The 18,957-nt window shown below is 40.3% G+C and overlaps 1 protein-coding gene across 1 annotated transcript in view; it reads right to left on the bottom strand.

Moving 5' to 3' along the window:
- samd10b (sterile alpha motif domain containing 10b) overlaps positions 1–18,957 on the bottom strand; it is a 51,268-nt gene that overhangs the window by 6,150 nt on the left and 26,161 nt on the right. Inside the window, exons 2-4 of the mRNA XM_019868432.1 lie at positions 17,448–17,632; positions 8,680–8,848; positions 2,411–2,551 (exon numbers count right to left, since the gene is read on the bottom strand). Coding sequence (XP_019723991.1) covers positions 2,411–2,551; positions 8,680–8,848; positions 17,448–17,632 — 495 coding nt within the window. The remainder of the gene's footprint in view (positions 1–2,410; positions 2,552–8,679; positions 8,849–17,447; positions 17,633–18,957) is intronic.

Genomic DNA, 18,957 nt, shown 5'->3' with positions numbered 1-18,957 from the left:
ATCAATGCATTTGCACAACGAAATAACGCTGAAATACAGAATAAGAGGACAGGCAAAGAGAAATCTCGATGTGCATTTGCTTAATTACGCAGATAAATCTTGTGGCTTACTAGGCTTTAAATAGAATAATTCAAATCAAATAAATAGGTAAAGGTATATGAAATTATTTCTATAGGATTGTTTAAACGAAATTAACATACGTGCGCACTGGTCTGGCCGGCCGCGCTCCTGTTTAGCAGTTAAATAGCAATTAAATTAAAGCGCATTCTGTTTTATCCAAATTGTTTGTTTTAAAACAAGTATTCCTTAGTTTAGTATCCGCACATCGTTTTAGTATAACATTTTTTAAAACATATATTGAGGCAGTCATAAGGAGCACACACGATTGACTGTAAACACGTCTTTATTCCACGACTGCCGACAAGTGGATCTATTCTGAACAAGGACAGAATAGTGTCCGCCATAATATTTATTAAAAGAAAAATAAATAAAAATCCGCAGAGAGAAGCCCGACCCGAACCTGTTTTACTTCCGCATTCCTGTCGTTTTGGTCCGCAGCAGAAACTGCACGTGTGACCGCAAGTGGAGCTGCTCCGACGCTGCGCCGGCGCTGTCACACTTCAGCGGCTTTGCACATGTGACCGCTCCACAAAATTTGCTCCGGTGTAAAATATATCGCAACAAAATATTTCGGTGGAGCGTCGGACCAAATGTGTGCCGTGTGAACAGGGCGAGTAATGTATGCATTTCTGATTCACTTGTTGCTTGTGATGTCAACAGCATTTGAACAGAACAAGAATGGCCAGAATGCTGGTCAAATGACCAAATAAGGTATTAATTGAACTTTTTCAAAATTATAAACACAAACAAAAGTTCTCACTTTAACTCAATTCAACTCAATTATAATATAAACGTGCATTTTTGAAGCTCAATGAATGACAATTCATTAAACTGTTGGTTTACTGTCTGCTTATTTTATGCAAATGAGCGCGCCCAACCATAGTTCCGTTTGAATTTTAATTGCAGTTTTCCCAAAGTGTAATTGTCAATTATTATCAGTAACTGGATCTTATTTGTATCAGCAGCATTTTTAAGTGAATACACAAATCTATAATTCGATCTTAATTAAAACCATTTATTTAAAATGTTAATGTCTTACAAACATGGTGATGTTCTGTGTGTCTCTTGTTCCTTCATCCAAAATGCTTAATCAAGTGTTGCTGATTGGGGTTATTTGTTAATTGTGAAGCCGCTTAATTGGAAAAAGCTTTGCTTCAGTTGGACTGAATTTATATAGCACATTATCTTCATGTATGTACTTATTTCAAAGTTCACTGCTATGAGTGGTTACTGTGAAAGAAAAAAAAAACACAGGCATCAGTAAAAGACGTGGACAAAAATACAGTGGTGTCTTAAGATAAGAGTTGAATTCATTTGGTATAGCCTTTATTTATTTAGCATTATGCTGTCCAAAAATGGAATGAGATGCACCAGATAATCAAGCGCGGTTTCATAAATCCCCATCAATCTGGGAACACAATATTATTATTTCTGACAGAGTTTAAACAATTGCTGTATATCAGCACATTATGTTACCTTCTGCATGTATTAGTTTTTATTGTCAATTTGAAAATGTTGGTTTGCCTGTCCCCATGCCTGTTGAGTATTCTGCGACTAATAAAGTTTGAGCTCCCCGTCCTGCTCTCTGTGAATTAAGACAAAAATTAATTGTGAGCATCCGTGACACGCTGCTTGTGGATTACGGATCATGACTTCGGCCCAGTCCATAAAATCTAACCATCTCACCGATTAATCTAACTGCTCTGTATCGGGGCTTTGAAGTGACTAGTCACAGTTGGTACTAAAGTCATCATTAAAATAATTTCCAACTATTGTGGTGGTTCGGCATGCTGCACTTGGTTCCCATACCACACTTGCTTTGTTTCAACTAGTCACAATGAAAATGGCCACTAGAAGGATTAGTAGACCCAAAGTGGCATTGAGAGTGGAAGAAAGGTTACTTGTAAAAAATGTTCAAAGGGTGAATATCAAAGCAAACAAAAGTATTGTGCTGCCATGCGATCGTAAGCCATGAAATAAGAGAAAACAATGGCTGACGACAGTGGAGACAGTAATGCAAGCAAGCCTCTTCTGGATCCAAGCCAGCTTTGAATAATAGCGTCATTTTATTGATGACTGACTGGTAAAAAAGTTGACTGAAGCTGTGACTGTGAGGCAGGGCAGCAAATTAAGTGCTGCCATCAATGAAAGCACATGCTGCCTCTTCGACGTCAATTTCCATCTATGTCACAGCAGGCACACCTGCTCCCAGGCTGTCAATTTAGCCAAGTTAAATCAAATCTGACCGTTTCTTCTCAGGCAACCCAAGCGTGATGATTTTGTTACTTACTCCGACTGAGGAGCTGAAGGTTGCGGACCTCTTCTCGAACCTGAAGCTGGAGGACTTGTTGGAGGACTTCCTGTCTCAGCGTGTCTTGGACAATTCCCATCCTCTGGAGCTTCTCCCCGTTCAAACGCAGCAAGGCTCGTCCTGTCAAGAGAAGATGGGATTTTCGTTTGAATACCCCAAAGGTAAAGGGTGAAAGTGGGTAATCGCTAAATGCAGTTAACGGTCAACTGCACATCCTCAATCGGTCGCTCCCACATCACTCAACATGCCAGGCCCGCCTTTTAAAGTCACTCACATTGACTGTCACAGAAACTATGGCATAAACTGTGAATATAGTGAGCCCTAGTGGACAAAAAAAATTTCTGCACCTCACATGCATGCATTGGCATTTCAATGCATTAACGGCGATTCTTTGAGGATTTCGTCTATTGCGCGGCTGGTCTTGAAGGTAAAACCAGTGGCAAACAAGGGATTACTGTATTTTCAATTCATATTTAGCGATTTTATATATCACCAAATACAGAATATAGAAAACCTTTTCTAATAAACGGGATTGAAGTAATTTGTCATGAGAAGGAACTATACAATGTGTAATGGAGGTGGATTTGCTGCTAGTTAAGGGAAACTTTGTTGAATAAAAACTAGTGGCCGTGTTTGTAATTCAGCCTGGAGATTCACAGCCTAATCCACATCCACGCTGCAGATTTCCAATTAGCGGCAGCAAAACGTATGGAATGAACATGAAAGCATTCGTTCTGGGTCAGATTTATCAAAGAGCTGGCATTTAACGTAGGGGAGACACTCATTTAGCAAACCATTTGCCATAACAAGCACATTGTATAAGCAGCCTGCATTTGTATCAGCAAACAGAAAAAAATAGTGCTTCTAGCAACAGGCAGGCTTGCACGCACGTGCACACACATGCACGTGCGCGCGCTCACACACACACACACACACACACACACACACACACACACACACACACACACACACACAAAAAACACGCGTTAGTAGAGGCAGGTATTGTCCTTCACTGCAGAAAGAGAAATTCATCATAGCTGTCGCAGCTCCCAAATTATATAATTAGAGTCATTACTCATAAAGTTGTCATCTCCCTTTTTAAAAACATGCTATCGCCCGCACCCCCGCTACTGAAAGCCCTGGTGGGACAAACAGTCACGCTCCCATGTGTGGTCCAGGGGGAGCCGAGCCCAGAGGTCAATTGGTTTCACAATGGTCTTCCTGTTGGGATCAAGGACACGTCACCCTTTAGGATCCAGCACGTCAGCATGGCTGACAAAGGAACTTACCAATGCGTGGCTCGCAACAGCGCTGGACAGGAGACTTTGGAGATCATGCTGGAAATTCTTGGTGAATTCCTGTTCCTTAATACCAGCCTTTTACAGCTCAAGTAAAAAAACAAACAAAAAAACACTCGACTTTTCTTTAAAGTTTGGATTCAGTGTCTACCACATACTACTAATCATAACATAGGGTCAACTAATCCTACTATGTCCATGTTTCTATATGTCCATGTTTCTATCTATCTATCTATCTATCTATCTATCTATCTATCTATCTATCTATCTATCTATCTATCTATCTATCTATCTATCTATCTATCTATCTATCTATCTATCTATTCATCCAATATATCCATCCATCCTAACCCTGCCTTAGCAAATAGCATGTCACTGTGAAAGGTCATCAGAGACGGAAACAAAAGAAAATGCAGCAAGATCTAACAATCAGTACTTTCTCCACTGCACCATTATCGACCTGATAAAATATAAATAGCCTTAATAGAGAGCTGGCAGTCATATTTTAAAAGACAAGCAGAATAAAAGATGGAATCATGTGTGCCCTTCCTGATAATGAAGGCCCAGAACTCCTTTATTTGGCTTTAAAAATCATCTGCAAAGGCAAATGAACAGTTTGAGTTTATATTGTTTCCTGTTTGCTTACGAGCCCACGCGACTACCGCATGCGCATACATCACAATTTATTGAAACCTCCATTTCCCGCTTGGACCCACTCCATTGTTTGTGAACTCTGATGTTGACATGTATTTCAAATGCAAAACAAAATTCAACACTGAATCCATTCTATGGTGGTGCTTGTGTAAATAAAATGTGGACATCATGCATCGGTTCCTTCTATTAGTTTCTACTTCGAGGCAAACTGACTCAGATAGGCAGGCTTGTCAGCCAAAGAATTTCAATTTCATCTGTGTGTGTGCAGGTGACTTTAGTTCCGAGCATATAGTAAACCGAGCGATTCTGTGAACAAAATAACAATAATATCCTATTGGTCATATTTTTTTCTGACACAGCTTGGAAAAAATCGCACCAAACCAAACTCCTGGAAAACCATCTTCCCCCCACAGCCCTCCTTTATGTGTGCTTGCACCATTTTGTCCTCGAGACACAATGCCCTTGCTACATGCGTGCATAAATGAGACAAAGCAATAGAATGGAATTCAAATCAATTCTCCACAGACGTGCTATGGCTCTCATTAATTGCATGCAGATTGGGAGAGTAGCGAGCACCGTCAGAAGAGGAGAAAGACAGAAACAAAAGCTGCTCAAAAGAGATCACGACTCACAATTAGGCTTCAAAACAAATTGCATATTAACACTTTCAATGGCAAATGAGCGGCTTTTGCAGCCAGATAGGCACTGTGAAGAGCATGAAAATGAAGGGGTTTTATTTTATTGTTTTTACTCTTCACAAACACTTCACTCGGAAAACGGCCGGTCATGATGAAGCTTTGCTAATGGTGAGTGATATTTTTTAAAACCTGTTTCTCTGCTGGTCCACAATATACGGTAAATCTTTAACCTGCGGTGGCGCGTGACCTGCGTCACCGGCAGTTGTTAGCGCTATATATATATGGATAAAGTATATATATATAATAAATATATATATGGATATAAGTCGATATAATATAGATAAAGTCGAATGTAAAACGGAACTTAAAGCTCACGAGAGAGTTCATTGTTATGATGCAGATAAAGAGTGACTGATGCTCACGCCTGAAAGCTTAGACTAGGGGTCCCGAGCTTAGACCCTCTCTGACCCAGTTGTGCTCACCTGACATCAAACACTTTGATCCAAGCAAAACCATTGACTTCTGGCAAGTAGTTTGCACTTACATAGGCCTGAGTTTGTGCGCAAACACCGAATTAAAGGGACTGAGGGTGGCTCAGATTCAGATGGGGGCTCTGAAGAAATCAGTTCAAGAGAAATTTAAAGATTATTTGATTGATTGTTGGCACCTTCTGTACATTGTTGTTTTTCATGCGTTGTACTTTGTGCGTTTTTCATGCCACACAATCAAATTGCATTCATAAGCTCTTATTTTCGCCTTAAAAAAATCGGCCAGTGGAAATTATGACTGGCTGGTAATTTTAGAGAGTAGTTTCGAACCCTGATCATGACCAACCATCAAAAACAAAGCAACGGGTTTAATTTGTTAAAAGTATATTTTATGTATTAAAAAAATATATACCAGTAGCAAAATAAATGAATGTATTGCACATAAAATTTGAAAATATCTGTACATATACTATTGTAGATCACTTGAAAACCAGCCTTCTTCAATAAGAACTTGCAATGTGACATCGTTCTTTGTGCAGTTTACCCAGAACAAAAAAGGGACAGAGTTGTGATCAAAGGATTAAATAAAAAGCACACAAAATGATGTCCCAAATGTTCAAGTGCAAATTGAATGGTGACACTGATCTCCTCGGGCAGCTTGTTCCGCTGTGATGGTGCGCTTCCTGAGAGACTGTGAGAGACATAATTATGTGTGGGTCACTGAACAAAAGATGATACAGGCAGAGAATTCATTGCGGGGCCACTGCTCGGATCCGCCGCCCTTCAGTGAATGCGCAAATATGCCAATTCATACGCAAAACATGTATTGATACTTGCCATATGCATCAGCAACAGAAAACAAACAAAAAAAAAAGAACACATTCAGACATTGTTTTCATAGTGATACAGGAAAAAATGTGTGTGTGCGCGTGTGTTTGTGTATTTGAGAATATCTATAGAAATGTTCGGATCTGCGAATCTGTATTTACAATTATGAAGGGCTACAATAGTCTGCTTGTTGCATACATTGCAAATAAAACGGAAAAGAGTGTGAGAGAAAGAGCGAGATTGAGTGTGCGAAAGAGAGTGTCGCGTTCACAACATGACAAATTTCCTATCTGCAGGACTAATAAAGGTTATCTTGTCTTAAGAATATTTTGTATCGACTTGGCTCAACTTCTTGACTACACTTGATTGACCCATCAGTTAAGGACCCTGTAAGGCGAATTCTGAAACTTGATTCTGAATTCATTATCCACATTTAAAGTTAATATTACTGCCGTACTGAAAAGCTGAGAGGAGCTGAACCTCCACTACAGCTTATAAGGTTGTCTGTCTTATACCACCCCCAGGTCGCAAAGGTGCACACACCAGACAGAATGAGGAGCAAAATTGAATGATAAATCATAACAAAGTTGGCTTGATTTAAATTTATTTCTCAGTGGTAAATGGGCCATCACCTATATAGCGCTTTTCTACCTCCAGTACTCAAAGCGCTTTACACTGTTACCACATTCACCTACTGTTGACACTGCATCTGGAGCAACTGGGGGTTCAGTATCTTGCTCAAAGAGAATTCGACCTGGTCGCAATGGCCGGGGATCGAACCACCAACCTCTGGGTTGGGAAACAACCACTCTACTACTCTTTAAATGTGTAAGTCCTGTATTTGCAGCATATTAATAAAGTGCTATTTTTCTCAATAAATTACACATTTTTGGGAGGCTGGAATGTATAAATGGCATTTTCATTCATTTTAATGGGGAAAGATGATTGAAGATAGGAGTGTTTCGAGTAACGAGCTTGGTTAAAGGAACAAATTACACTCGTATCTCAAGGCACCACTGTAGTTTGGATTTAAAAAAATAACTTTTTTTTGACACAGCTCGACTGTCTCTGCTTGTGGGAGGTAATTGTTTGAAATCAGAATCACGACGGACCCAACGTTTGTTCCCCCCCCCTCCCCCCCCAGCTTTCTCCTCTACCCAAAATAGTCTGCAGTTCTATTATGACTACACATGAATGCTTTCTCAATCTCCTTTGGAAAGATTTGGCTGCAAACGTGCTTCCAGTTGAGCAAGCTAAGCTGTGGAGCCACAAACCCAACTAAGCTGTGCGACCACATACCTTAAATAAAACTTACAAAACCAGATATGTCGAGCCCTTCATTGCACTGATTCACAAAGTCTTGATGAAACAGGAACAGTGAAGCAACCTTTCTGTCCTTCCTACACATGCCTGCGCTTGAGTTGGCACGAGCTGAGAGCGGAACAAAAGATGCAGTGCATTAGCGGTGGAACAATATGTTTTCTAACTGATATGATGGGTATGGATGTAAGACCTAACGATTCGACAAAAAGCGATATTCGCTTTTTTTAACGATAGAATTGGACTCAGTAAAGGCAATTTCGATCCGATATTTTGATACAAAATTATGAGTAACAATGGCTTTTCTCGACATAAACCTATCATCACAGTCCTGTGTAAAACACATATATCCATTTTTGTGATTTTAAATTTTTTTACATCAACGTGGACACCCCATTAACGTAAAAATTTTAAATATGACAAAAACGGACATATGTGTTTTTCACAGGACAAAGAAAGTAATTCTTTGAGCAGGATGAGAGTCATGATTGGGTTTTTGACTAAATAAGGCAGTAACAGTTTTTTGGTCTGTCCCACTATTTTAACGGAACTCAGTTGCTCTTTGTGATGCTAGTCGAAATGCGTTGACAAATTGTCGTGTTCCTGTTACATTTCACAAGGGATTTTCAAAGGCTACACATGGCGACCGTCTTGTCAAGGTGATTATTTTTCTGGCTAAATCCACAGCGCATTTCATTGTCTTAAAAATCTGCTCTTCCACACCGCCATGATCTGTGTTGCCTGCTTGAAAAAAAACAAATAATAGTTGACTAAAAATAACTTTCAAACGTGAATAAAAAATACAGGGGTATTAGGAATTTGGAGTATGAAATTATTTCTTTAATTATATTATTAATTGAACTCAGTCAATGACTTCTAAAAATGATGTGTCAATGTATGGCCAGCATCAATGTAAACAAGTTCACTGCCTATCGATGTAGCCGGATTGTAATCCAGACATATAGAGAGTGTATTAAACAGATGCATCTTTCCATCCCTATAGTGCATGTTTTGGTGAGTACCTGTGATGGCGTGATGGGAGAAGGCTTCAACATAGGTCAGGTAATTGTGAGGACAGTGTTTCTTGAGCCACTTGCAGACGTCCTGCTGAGTCCACAGCACCACAGGTTTGGACAGACTGGACAACGTCGGGCTTGTGTGATACACAGTGAAGGCTTCACCTGGATGGAGCTGAAAACAAGCAGGCAATTTTGGATGAACAGATTTGTATTGTCTGCGTGCTGTGTGGTGCTTTAAGTGATTTAGAAATAGCAAGTCAATTAAGCATATTGGGACTGCAGCCATTGAATATTTTGGTACCGTGATATCCTCCTGAACATTCTATTGAATAATAGGGCATTCGGATAAAAATAAAAAAATCCGGACTTTGACTCGGCCCCTCCAAAACTTTAATTTTGTTTTGGCCATTCAGAGGTGCACTTGTTTCTTGAGACCTTGTAGCCTACCTCACTTTGTCTGACAGATTCTATTTATGTGGTTTCTTGAGTCAACGAATGTGGTGCTTGGGTGTTGCTTGTGTTACTTTGTGATTTAACAAGGTGGGGAGCAATTACTTCTTCACATAGGGACAGGGAGTTTGGGATTTTTATTTTTTTTTTGGTGTGTGTGCCTTTCTAAATAAAATTGGCTTTCAGAAAGTATATATATATATATATATTTTATATATATAGATAGATAGATAGATAGATAGATAGATATACACACACACACACACACACACACACACACACACCGTAGTTGATGTTGATTTACTGTGCTGTAGCCTATCCCAGTCAGTAGGCGGGGTACTCCCTGAACTGGTTACCAGCCAATCGCAGGGCACACATACCTGTAGATGAACAACCATTCGCTCTCACAATCACACCTCGGGACAATGTCACATTTACAAGACATTTTTACTTGAAAGGGACTTTAACCTCAGGTAGTTTGTATACAGTATGTCTCTATTCTTTCCTTTCTCAAAGGGTCAAATTTATTTGGCGAATAAACAGTAAATAGTTACTGCGGGCAGAGAAAAACATCTTTTCACTCTGCTCATTCATAATGTTGTTCCCTCTCATTTGGACATAAAATCCACGGATTAATGTCCTGAATGAGTCGAGCATAAAACAGGAGAGAGACATAGAACGGCTGCCAAAATCCCGACTCCACTGCTGAACTACATGCCACGGGGATTATTTATGCAGACATGTCATGCAAACAAGCGCAGTGTGCTTGCACTCTTGCGGCTTCATATAAAATGTCGACCTCATAGCCAGTTGCCAGAACATGTTTTCAATCCAGTCCATATTCGATGCTGCTTTTATATTACCAGCCAGGATAATTGGAGCTGTGTCTCTGGATGCAAATGACATGCAGAAAGATCAAGCTCAACCTGGTCCCCTTAGCTCTGCTGCAATTGATCATTTATAAGTACCGGTACACACATCCATCCATCCATCCATCCATCCATCCATCCATCCATCACCTCATTCCTCACTGGAATTGAGGTGGGAAGGGTGTTGAAAATTTCCAATGAATGCAGACAAGGGATGGGAAAAATTATTTCCTTCGGATACTACATTGAAGCTGCAAACATGCAAATGTAGTCTGACCCAATGTTAAAATCCCCATAATGAAGTTTAATCACAGTGATTATTTAAGTGATCGAGGCCTGCAAGTGCCTGATAATCATCCGCTATTATCAGCGTAACAAGAATAATACACCATTTGCCTTGTTGACCCTTCTCTCTAATTTTGATGGAATCGTAAGTGAATTTTACATCGGATATTCAGTATTGAGTATTTCGCAGCACATTGCAACTCAGTTTTATTGCATACCAGGTACTGTTTATTCAAGATTCTGCTTCATTTCAAGGCACCTTGGGGGAAGAAAGTAACTCACAGTTTGGCTCTCTGGATGTCATGAAAGCCGACAAGATGAAAGGTTTGTAGTTGTTTCTTGTCTCTGAATATTATTAAAATAAAGATAAACTGTGCATTAACGCTTGAACATGAAGGCTTTAATTTCTATTTAATTGCTTACATCTGTGGGACTGCAAAGTGGCATCAATAAAAGAATGAAGTACACTTCTGAAAAAGGCAGGCAAGATACAACAAAAACAGAATTGTAAGGCAGCCTGCATTAGTCAAAGAAGCCGGCAGAAGAGACAGTGAAAGATAGTTCTGCATCCCCCCAAGCCCACTCCCACCCCTTCGCTCTTGCATGCCTTTACGGCCATCCATCAGTGTCTATGTCCTCTGGCCAATTTTCTTTTGATCCAGTTCACACTTTGTCGACTCCCCCACTCTTCCCAAGACCTAATTCTGTCCGATGGGAGGAGCTCCCTCATTCATTACATGCACAGGGAGTGGGGGAGAGATGAGAATGAGGAATGGAAGGCAAAGTTGAAACTCAATATGGAGCTTGGCGAATGAGAGATGGGAGGATGGGTCATATATATTGCAGTTATAGTCTTCCTGTTGTCCATCAAGACAGTAAAGATTTTACGCTGCATAGTTTGGGTTTACAGCACAAAATGAATTTTAACCTCAGTGCCTGCAAGCTTCAAAAAGTCAACATACTTTGATTTGGCTTTCGCTATGGAAAATGTCAGGAAAGTATTTCTTGGTACTTAGAAAATATATGTATTGTATTCTATTTGCTCCAGGGTTCTATTTCAATAGTGTGGGATTTGTCATTATAGTTATTGTTTATTTAGTCTTGACTTTTTTTAAATTGACTTGTTTTTTTTAATTAGTTTTTAATTTTTATTTTCTCATAAATGCTTCATTTTAGTTGAGTTTTTATTCAGTTTAGTTTTCCTCTTCTTGTGTAATACGGTAAAGTAAACTACACATCCTAGTGAGCATTTGTCCTCTTGTGTAATACAGTAAACTACAAATCCCAAACGATTGTTTGACCTACCTTCTTCTGTACGGCCACACAGTAATAGAGAAATAAACACATTTAAAATTAACCTCAAAACATCATGTATGATATTAATTGACCAAGACAAACCGAAGGGCATTTTTTTCTCAAATTATATGTAGTTTATGTAATGGAAATTTTTTTTTCAACTAGTTAACGTTCTTTTTCAAAACACTCTCCCTTTCTTTTCCTAAACAACAATGATTTTTCAATTTTGCTCTGCTCTCATGAAAAGACAAGAAAGGCAACCTTGCTGCTGTCTCATTCCTCTCTTCTCTATCATAGTATTACAGAACAGAGAAAACATGATATTGTATGTTTGCGTCAAAGGGATGCAGTTCTAATGTTCTCTTCTATCTTTCTTAAAACCTCTCTGTATACGAGAAATATTTAGTTCTTCAACAATTAAACATTTTTTCTAGTTGACTGTTATGTGATGAAAGTCAAATTGAAGTCAATGAATCAATGAGACAACAGATATTTTTTTCAGCACAGTAGAGCGGTCCCAAACCGTTTTTGTGTCACCTAATGTTTTCCCATAAAGACATATTTGGTTGTCATTTGCATGTGAGCAGTGAAAGTGAAAGATGAAGTTGCAAAATATATTTCCAAGAGGTCAGATGGAGATGATAAAGAGGAGGGGGCTCTGCGGAACTCCAGACCAAACAGGGCTTGAACCAGAGCAGTAGGAAGGCTCTCGAGTTGGCAAGTAGAGGCTTGGAGCAATGCGAGTTTTGGAGATGTCCATGGCAGAAGGCAGAATAAAATTTGAGGGTGTGTGCATGGGTAGGACGGAGTGAAGATGGACTAAGAGAGGAGGAGGACGGAAGTTGCTGATGGATCTGTTTGATTTTTGAATCGAAAAAGGACATAAAATAATTATGGAAAACTGATGAGTACAAGAGGAAGGAGTAGAGTCTGGTGGGTGTGAAATATTGTCAAGTAAGGAGAATAGTGCCTTGGAGTTACCTTCATTTTTATGCATTAAAGTTATGTAATAGCTAATTTTTTTTCATGAATTAAGCAGTCTTTGTTGTGATTGAGATTTCCATCATATTTGGGCACAGTAGGGCCCGTTGGCCACATGCGGCCCAGTCACCGCAGCTTTGACGAATTCAAACCAAAACGTCAAGTATGTGCTGCTTTTATTTTGATGGGTGCATGAGTCAGCAGTGCAAGCGAACAGCAGAGGCTTTCACTGTTGCCAACTGAAATGTATTGTCACTGTCACCAGTGACTTCTCTGACCATTCTAGTAAATATTTAAAAAATATACGTGAATAGCACCAGCACCAACTGTGGTCCTCTTGTCAGCAACAATTTCGTGTTAGCAGTAATCTTATTTCCTGCACAATGGAGGGAAGAGAGGAATTTGCCCTGGTAATGATTTGGTAGTCAGAAGAACAGCTCATATTCTCATGGTTTGCGCTCATGTCACCACACTTTAAAAATATCCGGTAACAAAAAATATGCACACTGTTGATGTGATTTTTTTTTTGTATGAATGCTTACTAAGTAGTGATTTAATGTTAAAATGTGGAGATACATAATTTTGATCTGACTGATTTTAATTGTTTTCACCAGTTTTGAATTTTCATTTTCGAACTACCAGTACGTATCTTAAGAGCGTGCTTACAGCTTAATTTAAATCAAAGTCATGGAAGAAAATATCTCTGCCTTTACCCTTTGAGTTTGAAAATCTGCTTGACAAAGGTAAATTTTCCTTGCGCTTCTTTCTCCTGAAAAAAAAAAAAAAGAAAAACGATGACAGTAAATTACTAAGTTGTATCTGTGCTGTTTCCCCAATTCCCTTGCCTCATCTAAAGGTTCTCCTCCATGCTGTGTGTCACGCAGCATTATGGGGCTACCCACCAAGGCCTCTCCTCGCCTCAGCTGACAAATAATGTGTGTTCTGAGGATGACACCTGAGTATAAAAGCAACACTTCCATTGGAGATATCTGTTTAGTAGATGGGTCAATTTGGAGGCACAGATGCAGCAATGCACAAACAAATTTGATCCTTTCATGGTGGTTTGCAAAACTGCCTTACCAACACCAAGAGTTACAAAATCCCAAATTATTGTATTGTTGTATGAAATCTACTGAGTGCATGCAGAGTCAAAACGAGTTTAAATTAAGACATTTGGGCAGTAAAATAAATTCTAAAACATTAGGTGTACATTCGTTTGATCTCTTTCAACATTAATTAGTGATAGTATTCTTTTTTTTTTTTTTTTTTTTAAACATCAGAGTATAATACTGAACATTATTAGGCTTCTTCTTTTCCTTTCCGCTTGTCCCACAGCACGTCATCCTTTTCCATTAAAGACTATTTTCTGCACGTCTCCTCTTTAAAACCAACTGCCCTCACGTCCTCCAACACTACATCCATCAACCTTTTCTTAGGTCTTCCTCTTGCTCTCTTTTCCCAGCAGCTCCATACTCATGACACTTCTACCCGACACACTCGCTGTCTCTCTTCTGGATGTGTCCAAACCATCTAAGTCAGCTCACTTTTCTCCCAAAACATCTAACCTTGGCTGTTGCTGTGATGAGTTCATTTCTAATCCTATCCAACCTGGAGACTCCGAAAGAAAACCTCAAGATCTTCATTTCCTCGACCTCTAGCTCTGCTTCCTTCTTCAGAGCCACTGTCTCCAATCTGCACATCATGGCCAACCTCACCAATGTCTTAGAAAATTTCCGCTTCATCCAAGCCGAAACTCTTCTCTCACGTAACACACCTGACACTTTATCCGAGCCGTTCTAACCTGCTTGGAGCTGTTTCTTCACCTCCTTAACACACTCACCGCTGCTCTGGACTGTTGACTGTCAGTATTCAGTCCTGCACCTTCGCTATCTCATCTTCCTGTAGCCGCAGTCCTCCTCCTCCAGCCCTATTATTCAGGCACATATAGTCTGTCTTACTTCGGCTGATATTCCATTCTTCTCCTTAGCGGCGCATGCCTCCACTTTTCTAAATGTTCCTCCAGGTGCTCCCTGCTTTTACTGCAGATCACAATGTCATCTCACAAACAACTTAAATTCTTCTGTCACAGCTACGGCACACCTCACCACCGTTCTGCTACCCTCGTACATGTCCTGTGTGATATGGGTTTTGGAGGGGGTTGCATAGCTTTTTCATCACTTTGTCTGGCAAATATCTTTCTCAGCTTCTTTACTGTCCAACCTGGCATTCATGTCATCATATGTCTCATTTTTTGGCCTTTGCCCCCCTCTGCCTTTGCGCCGTCTCATCTCATCTCCTTTGTGCTATGATGTTCATTTTGACTTCTTATGAGTTAAATAGGTCGAAGGTTTTTTTTATTTTTCGAGACAATAGTCTTTTTTTTTTATATATATTTTTTTGTGAAGAACAAATCTGTGAACCCGTATCCCACCTCTTCTCTGTCTTCAACCACCAGGAGATGAATTTCCACTGGTGCCCTGTAGGTTAACATCACAGATGGCGGTCATTGTTAAACCATACCGATCTAGCATGGATTTCTTTGGCTGAACCCTCATAAATGTTCGGCAAAGTTTTAAGGTGGATGCCCTTCCTGATGCAACTTTCTGTATTTACCAGGGCTTAAGACCAGCCTACAGCACTGGTTTGTGCACACAGTTGATCTGAATTTATATTTTTAAAAACATTAGCATCGCAAGAGCATTTATTATTGTTATTAATAATAATAATAATAATAATAATTATAATAATAACAATAACATTATTAATGAAATGAGCAAAAATGGAATCTGTTTTCTACTTTGACACAGAAGAGGGTTGAAATACTCTAGAATATATTGTGATAAGAAGGAAGCATGAGAAAGCTAAATGTACTTAGTCAAAAGTGCAGTCAATGAAATAGTTAGGGTGTCACAAAGGCCACTAATCACTACAGTTTTTGCAGTTTTTGTAAGTATAGTATTCCCTTGCCCTGGAGCGACATGGCAAAATTACTGCCTGGAAAGAAGATTTTCTATTCCAGGCTGCAGTCCAGCACCAGTTTGTCAAGTTTTTTGATCGTGACACTTCCCCCAAAGGAAGTACATGTGTTTGGCTCTGATTGGTGTCTGCTGTGATTTGTGTTTGGATGTGAGTTTGCAGAGTGTACAAGTATACAGGTGTGCTCTCTTAACACAGTTAAACTGAGAAGGACGAATCCCAAGGTTGCACCTGAAATCCAACAATGAGCTAGCGTCACATAAGTGCTCCCTCATTAAGGCTGATGTGTACAGTGTAATGGAGAATAATCTAGTCATTACTCATGACAAACATGAATGCCAGCACAAGTTTGCATGTTGCGTGCAAGCCAAAAGCCTCAAAAATGCAGGCACAAGCAATGAACGTACAAAGTGTGAATACAGAATCAAGTACACCTCAGAGTTAGGGAGAGCTATTTTTTAATAATGTATGAGGTGGCGTGTTGCCACAAGGAAACGGAAGGCCTCATGGTGTAGAGGTTTAATTATCTGTCCGCCGTGTAATCATATGAAAACAGCTTACCACTCGTCTTTTATTAAACCTCTTCTAGTTGTTAAAGCTGAAGGGGCACTCTTATGAATTATTAAACAAACTTGCAGGGAACGTGTACATTGCACAGCCTCCCGCTTGCAAGTTTTCTTCAGGCCGGTGGGAATACTCCATTGGACGATGGGGCTCACTTTCATGTGAGCAGCTGGACCCAGAAAAGGCGTCGGCAGTGTCGTGTGCTATTTTGGGTCAAACACGGGGAGGAATGCTTTGATTTTTGTTTTTCTTTTTACACTTTGTTTTGTCCCCCCCATGGATTCTACAGATGGGAATCAATTCTGCACAAAAGTGACGTGTGGACATTAGTGGCGTTGAGGCTGCTGTGCTTCATTTTACCTCTGGGACAACAAGCATCGCCAATGACTTTCGATCGCTGCTGCTGAGCATTTAATAAAACACATCAGAACCGTAATTGTAGGACTAGAGAGAACATGGTCTGAATATCCGAGCGTTGTTACATCACAAGTAGTGAAGCTCTCCTCTGTTACATAACAGCTTTCTCTCAGGTGAGAGCAGAGAAGCAATTAATGCTTCTGCCACTTCTGAAATTCGATGTGTCACTAACTCTGAGGGACGGATGTTATCTGCTGTGTGTGACACTAACAGACGTTGGACCTTTGGAGTCCAACCTTTAACGTCGGAACAGCTTCATGTAAAGTTCTCACACAGCTACTATGAACACAGACAGCACTTATGAGCTACCAGTGAATACACAAAGCTTTAGGGTTAGTCAATCAAGTCAGTCAATTCTTTCTGTGTTTCTTGCATGTATGGCCAATAAATCTGATTCTGATTCTGAATAGCCCAACTCTGACCCTGAGCAGGATAAGGGTGTGAAAATGGATGGGTGGATGGACATAGAAAACATGACAATCGAGAGCATCTGGTTTTGGTTTGTCTTTTTTTTTTTTTATTGTGTGTGGTGCAAAGAGCAGGAAGCTTTTTGCTGCCTCCAGCAAGGAGGAAACAACATTACAACCAGCCTTTGCAAACGGAAATTTCGAATTGCACCTCCAGCAGTTGTCCCATGGGACTCTTAAAACATAAAACTCGGATCTGAATGGATCCGCGGCATGCTTTTGATGTAACATCAAACATCATTAGCAGGAAATCAGTGCGTATGGACTTAAGTACAAAAGAGTGGGTATGCCCCCTGAATCGGAATTACATTCTATTTCGTGTTACTCATCAACATATCCTCAATTACACCAACCAAGATTTAAAAGCAGCTTTACCTTTTGAATACAAACATATTTTGAATGAGTAACAAAAATGTATTGATTTTAGATTTTAGATTTCAAACAAATTGGCTCCCCGCCTTCGTACCTGGATGCCCTCTGTGCCAGGCTGCTGCAGCAGTTTGACAGTGCGTGTGTGTGCTGTCTTTTGACCGCGGCCATCATGCCAGGTTAGGTTGCTGCCTCCGGAGCGACGTGGCAGCTGGTAGCTCAGCTCCTCAGCCGACAGCGTGTGCTCCAGGGAGGCGCGGCAAAAGCTGAAGCTGGACGCCGCTGAGAATAGACATAAGAAGAGGGAAGTGACCCACGGTCATATTACAATGACCTTCTTGAGTACCGATTTTCCAAATGAGCAACAAGGGCAGCAATATAAGGAGTGATTATCTTCTGAAGCAGAAAGGGCCACATTCACTCTTGATTACATGCTTTGTAGATTGAGGGCTGAGAATTTGAGCTACACATTATGTAATCAAGCAATTAGTGCTTGCCTAAGCCACGAAATTCCTCTTGAATCACAATTATTTAATTTGCCATAAATTGTGAACAATTCTGTGGTTTGTAGGACAAGTTGAAGGAAGATTCCTGCGTACACCGTCCTCCTGGATGGACTGCACATCATTGTCAGTACACACACACAGACACACAAACACGCACGCATGCACGCACGCACACGCACACACCTCCAGTGTTTTTCCGGGCGCACCCAGTTCGTTCAAGTTCAATCTTTCAAATCCCATCCATCTCTTTTGGTGTGCCACAGGGCTCTGTCTCAGGCCCCCTCCTCTTTATTGGCTACATTTTACCGCTTGGCAGTATTTTCCCTGAATTCAATCTATCCAGTGTGCATCTGATGTCAATTCAACATCAACGTGACCTCAAAATCCAATCTTCATCATCATTTGCATCTGACCTGTATTTATATGCAAAAACACTCATTGGTAAGCCCCCACCCTATGTTTGCTCTCTGCTCACCATATGCCCGAACTCTCCCTTTCAGCAATTTTATTAAACTCTTCTTACCCAAGTCTTCTTTTCAATTATCTATCCCAAATGACTGGAACACTCTGGAAGAAATAAAAAATGTCACCTCATTTCCCCCAATATCATCTTTTAAAAAATGAGTACATCAGGGTCGCTCAACCTTTTCTGACCGAAGATCTACTTTTCAAGCAGCCAACCTCCCGCGATCAACCCGTTACCACACGTGCATGCACACACACACACACACACACACACACACACACACACACACACACACACACACACACACATACGCACACACGTACCATGATGAGCAACAGCCGTAACAGACCCTAACATGAATGAAACTGAAAATTAAAATGGAAATTACTGCCGACCTATTGTACACACTTTTGTAGTGTGCTTAGTACAGAAGAACCACCATTGTAGCTCGTGTGTACCGTTTTAAAATGCTGCTACAGATTCCCTTTCTTGGATGGGACTGCACCCTTTGAGGGATCCTTCATGATCAGGATCGTTCGCCCTTTGGTTAGCCATCCTGGGTGAGTCCCATCCCTCAGCAACTGGTTCATTTGTGTTGCTAGGCGCTCATGGAGTGCTGTGAGTTTCTTTAGCCA

Source organism: Hippocampus comes, unplaced genomic scaffold (genome assembly GCF_001891065.2).
Source record: "Hippocampus comes isolate QL1 unplaced genomic scaffold, H_comes_QL1_v1.1 scaffold41, whole genome shotgun sequence".
Taxonomy (NCBI): domain Eukaryota; kingdom Metazoa; phylum Chordata; class Actinopteri; order Syngnathiformes; family Syngnathidae; genus Hippocampus; species Hippocampus comes.
Note: the sequence above shows the minus strand (reverse complement) of the source record. Positions and strands in the feature narration are given on the sequence as shown.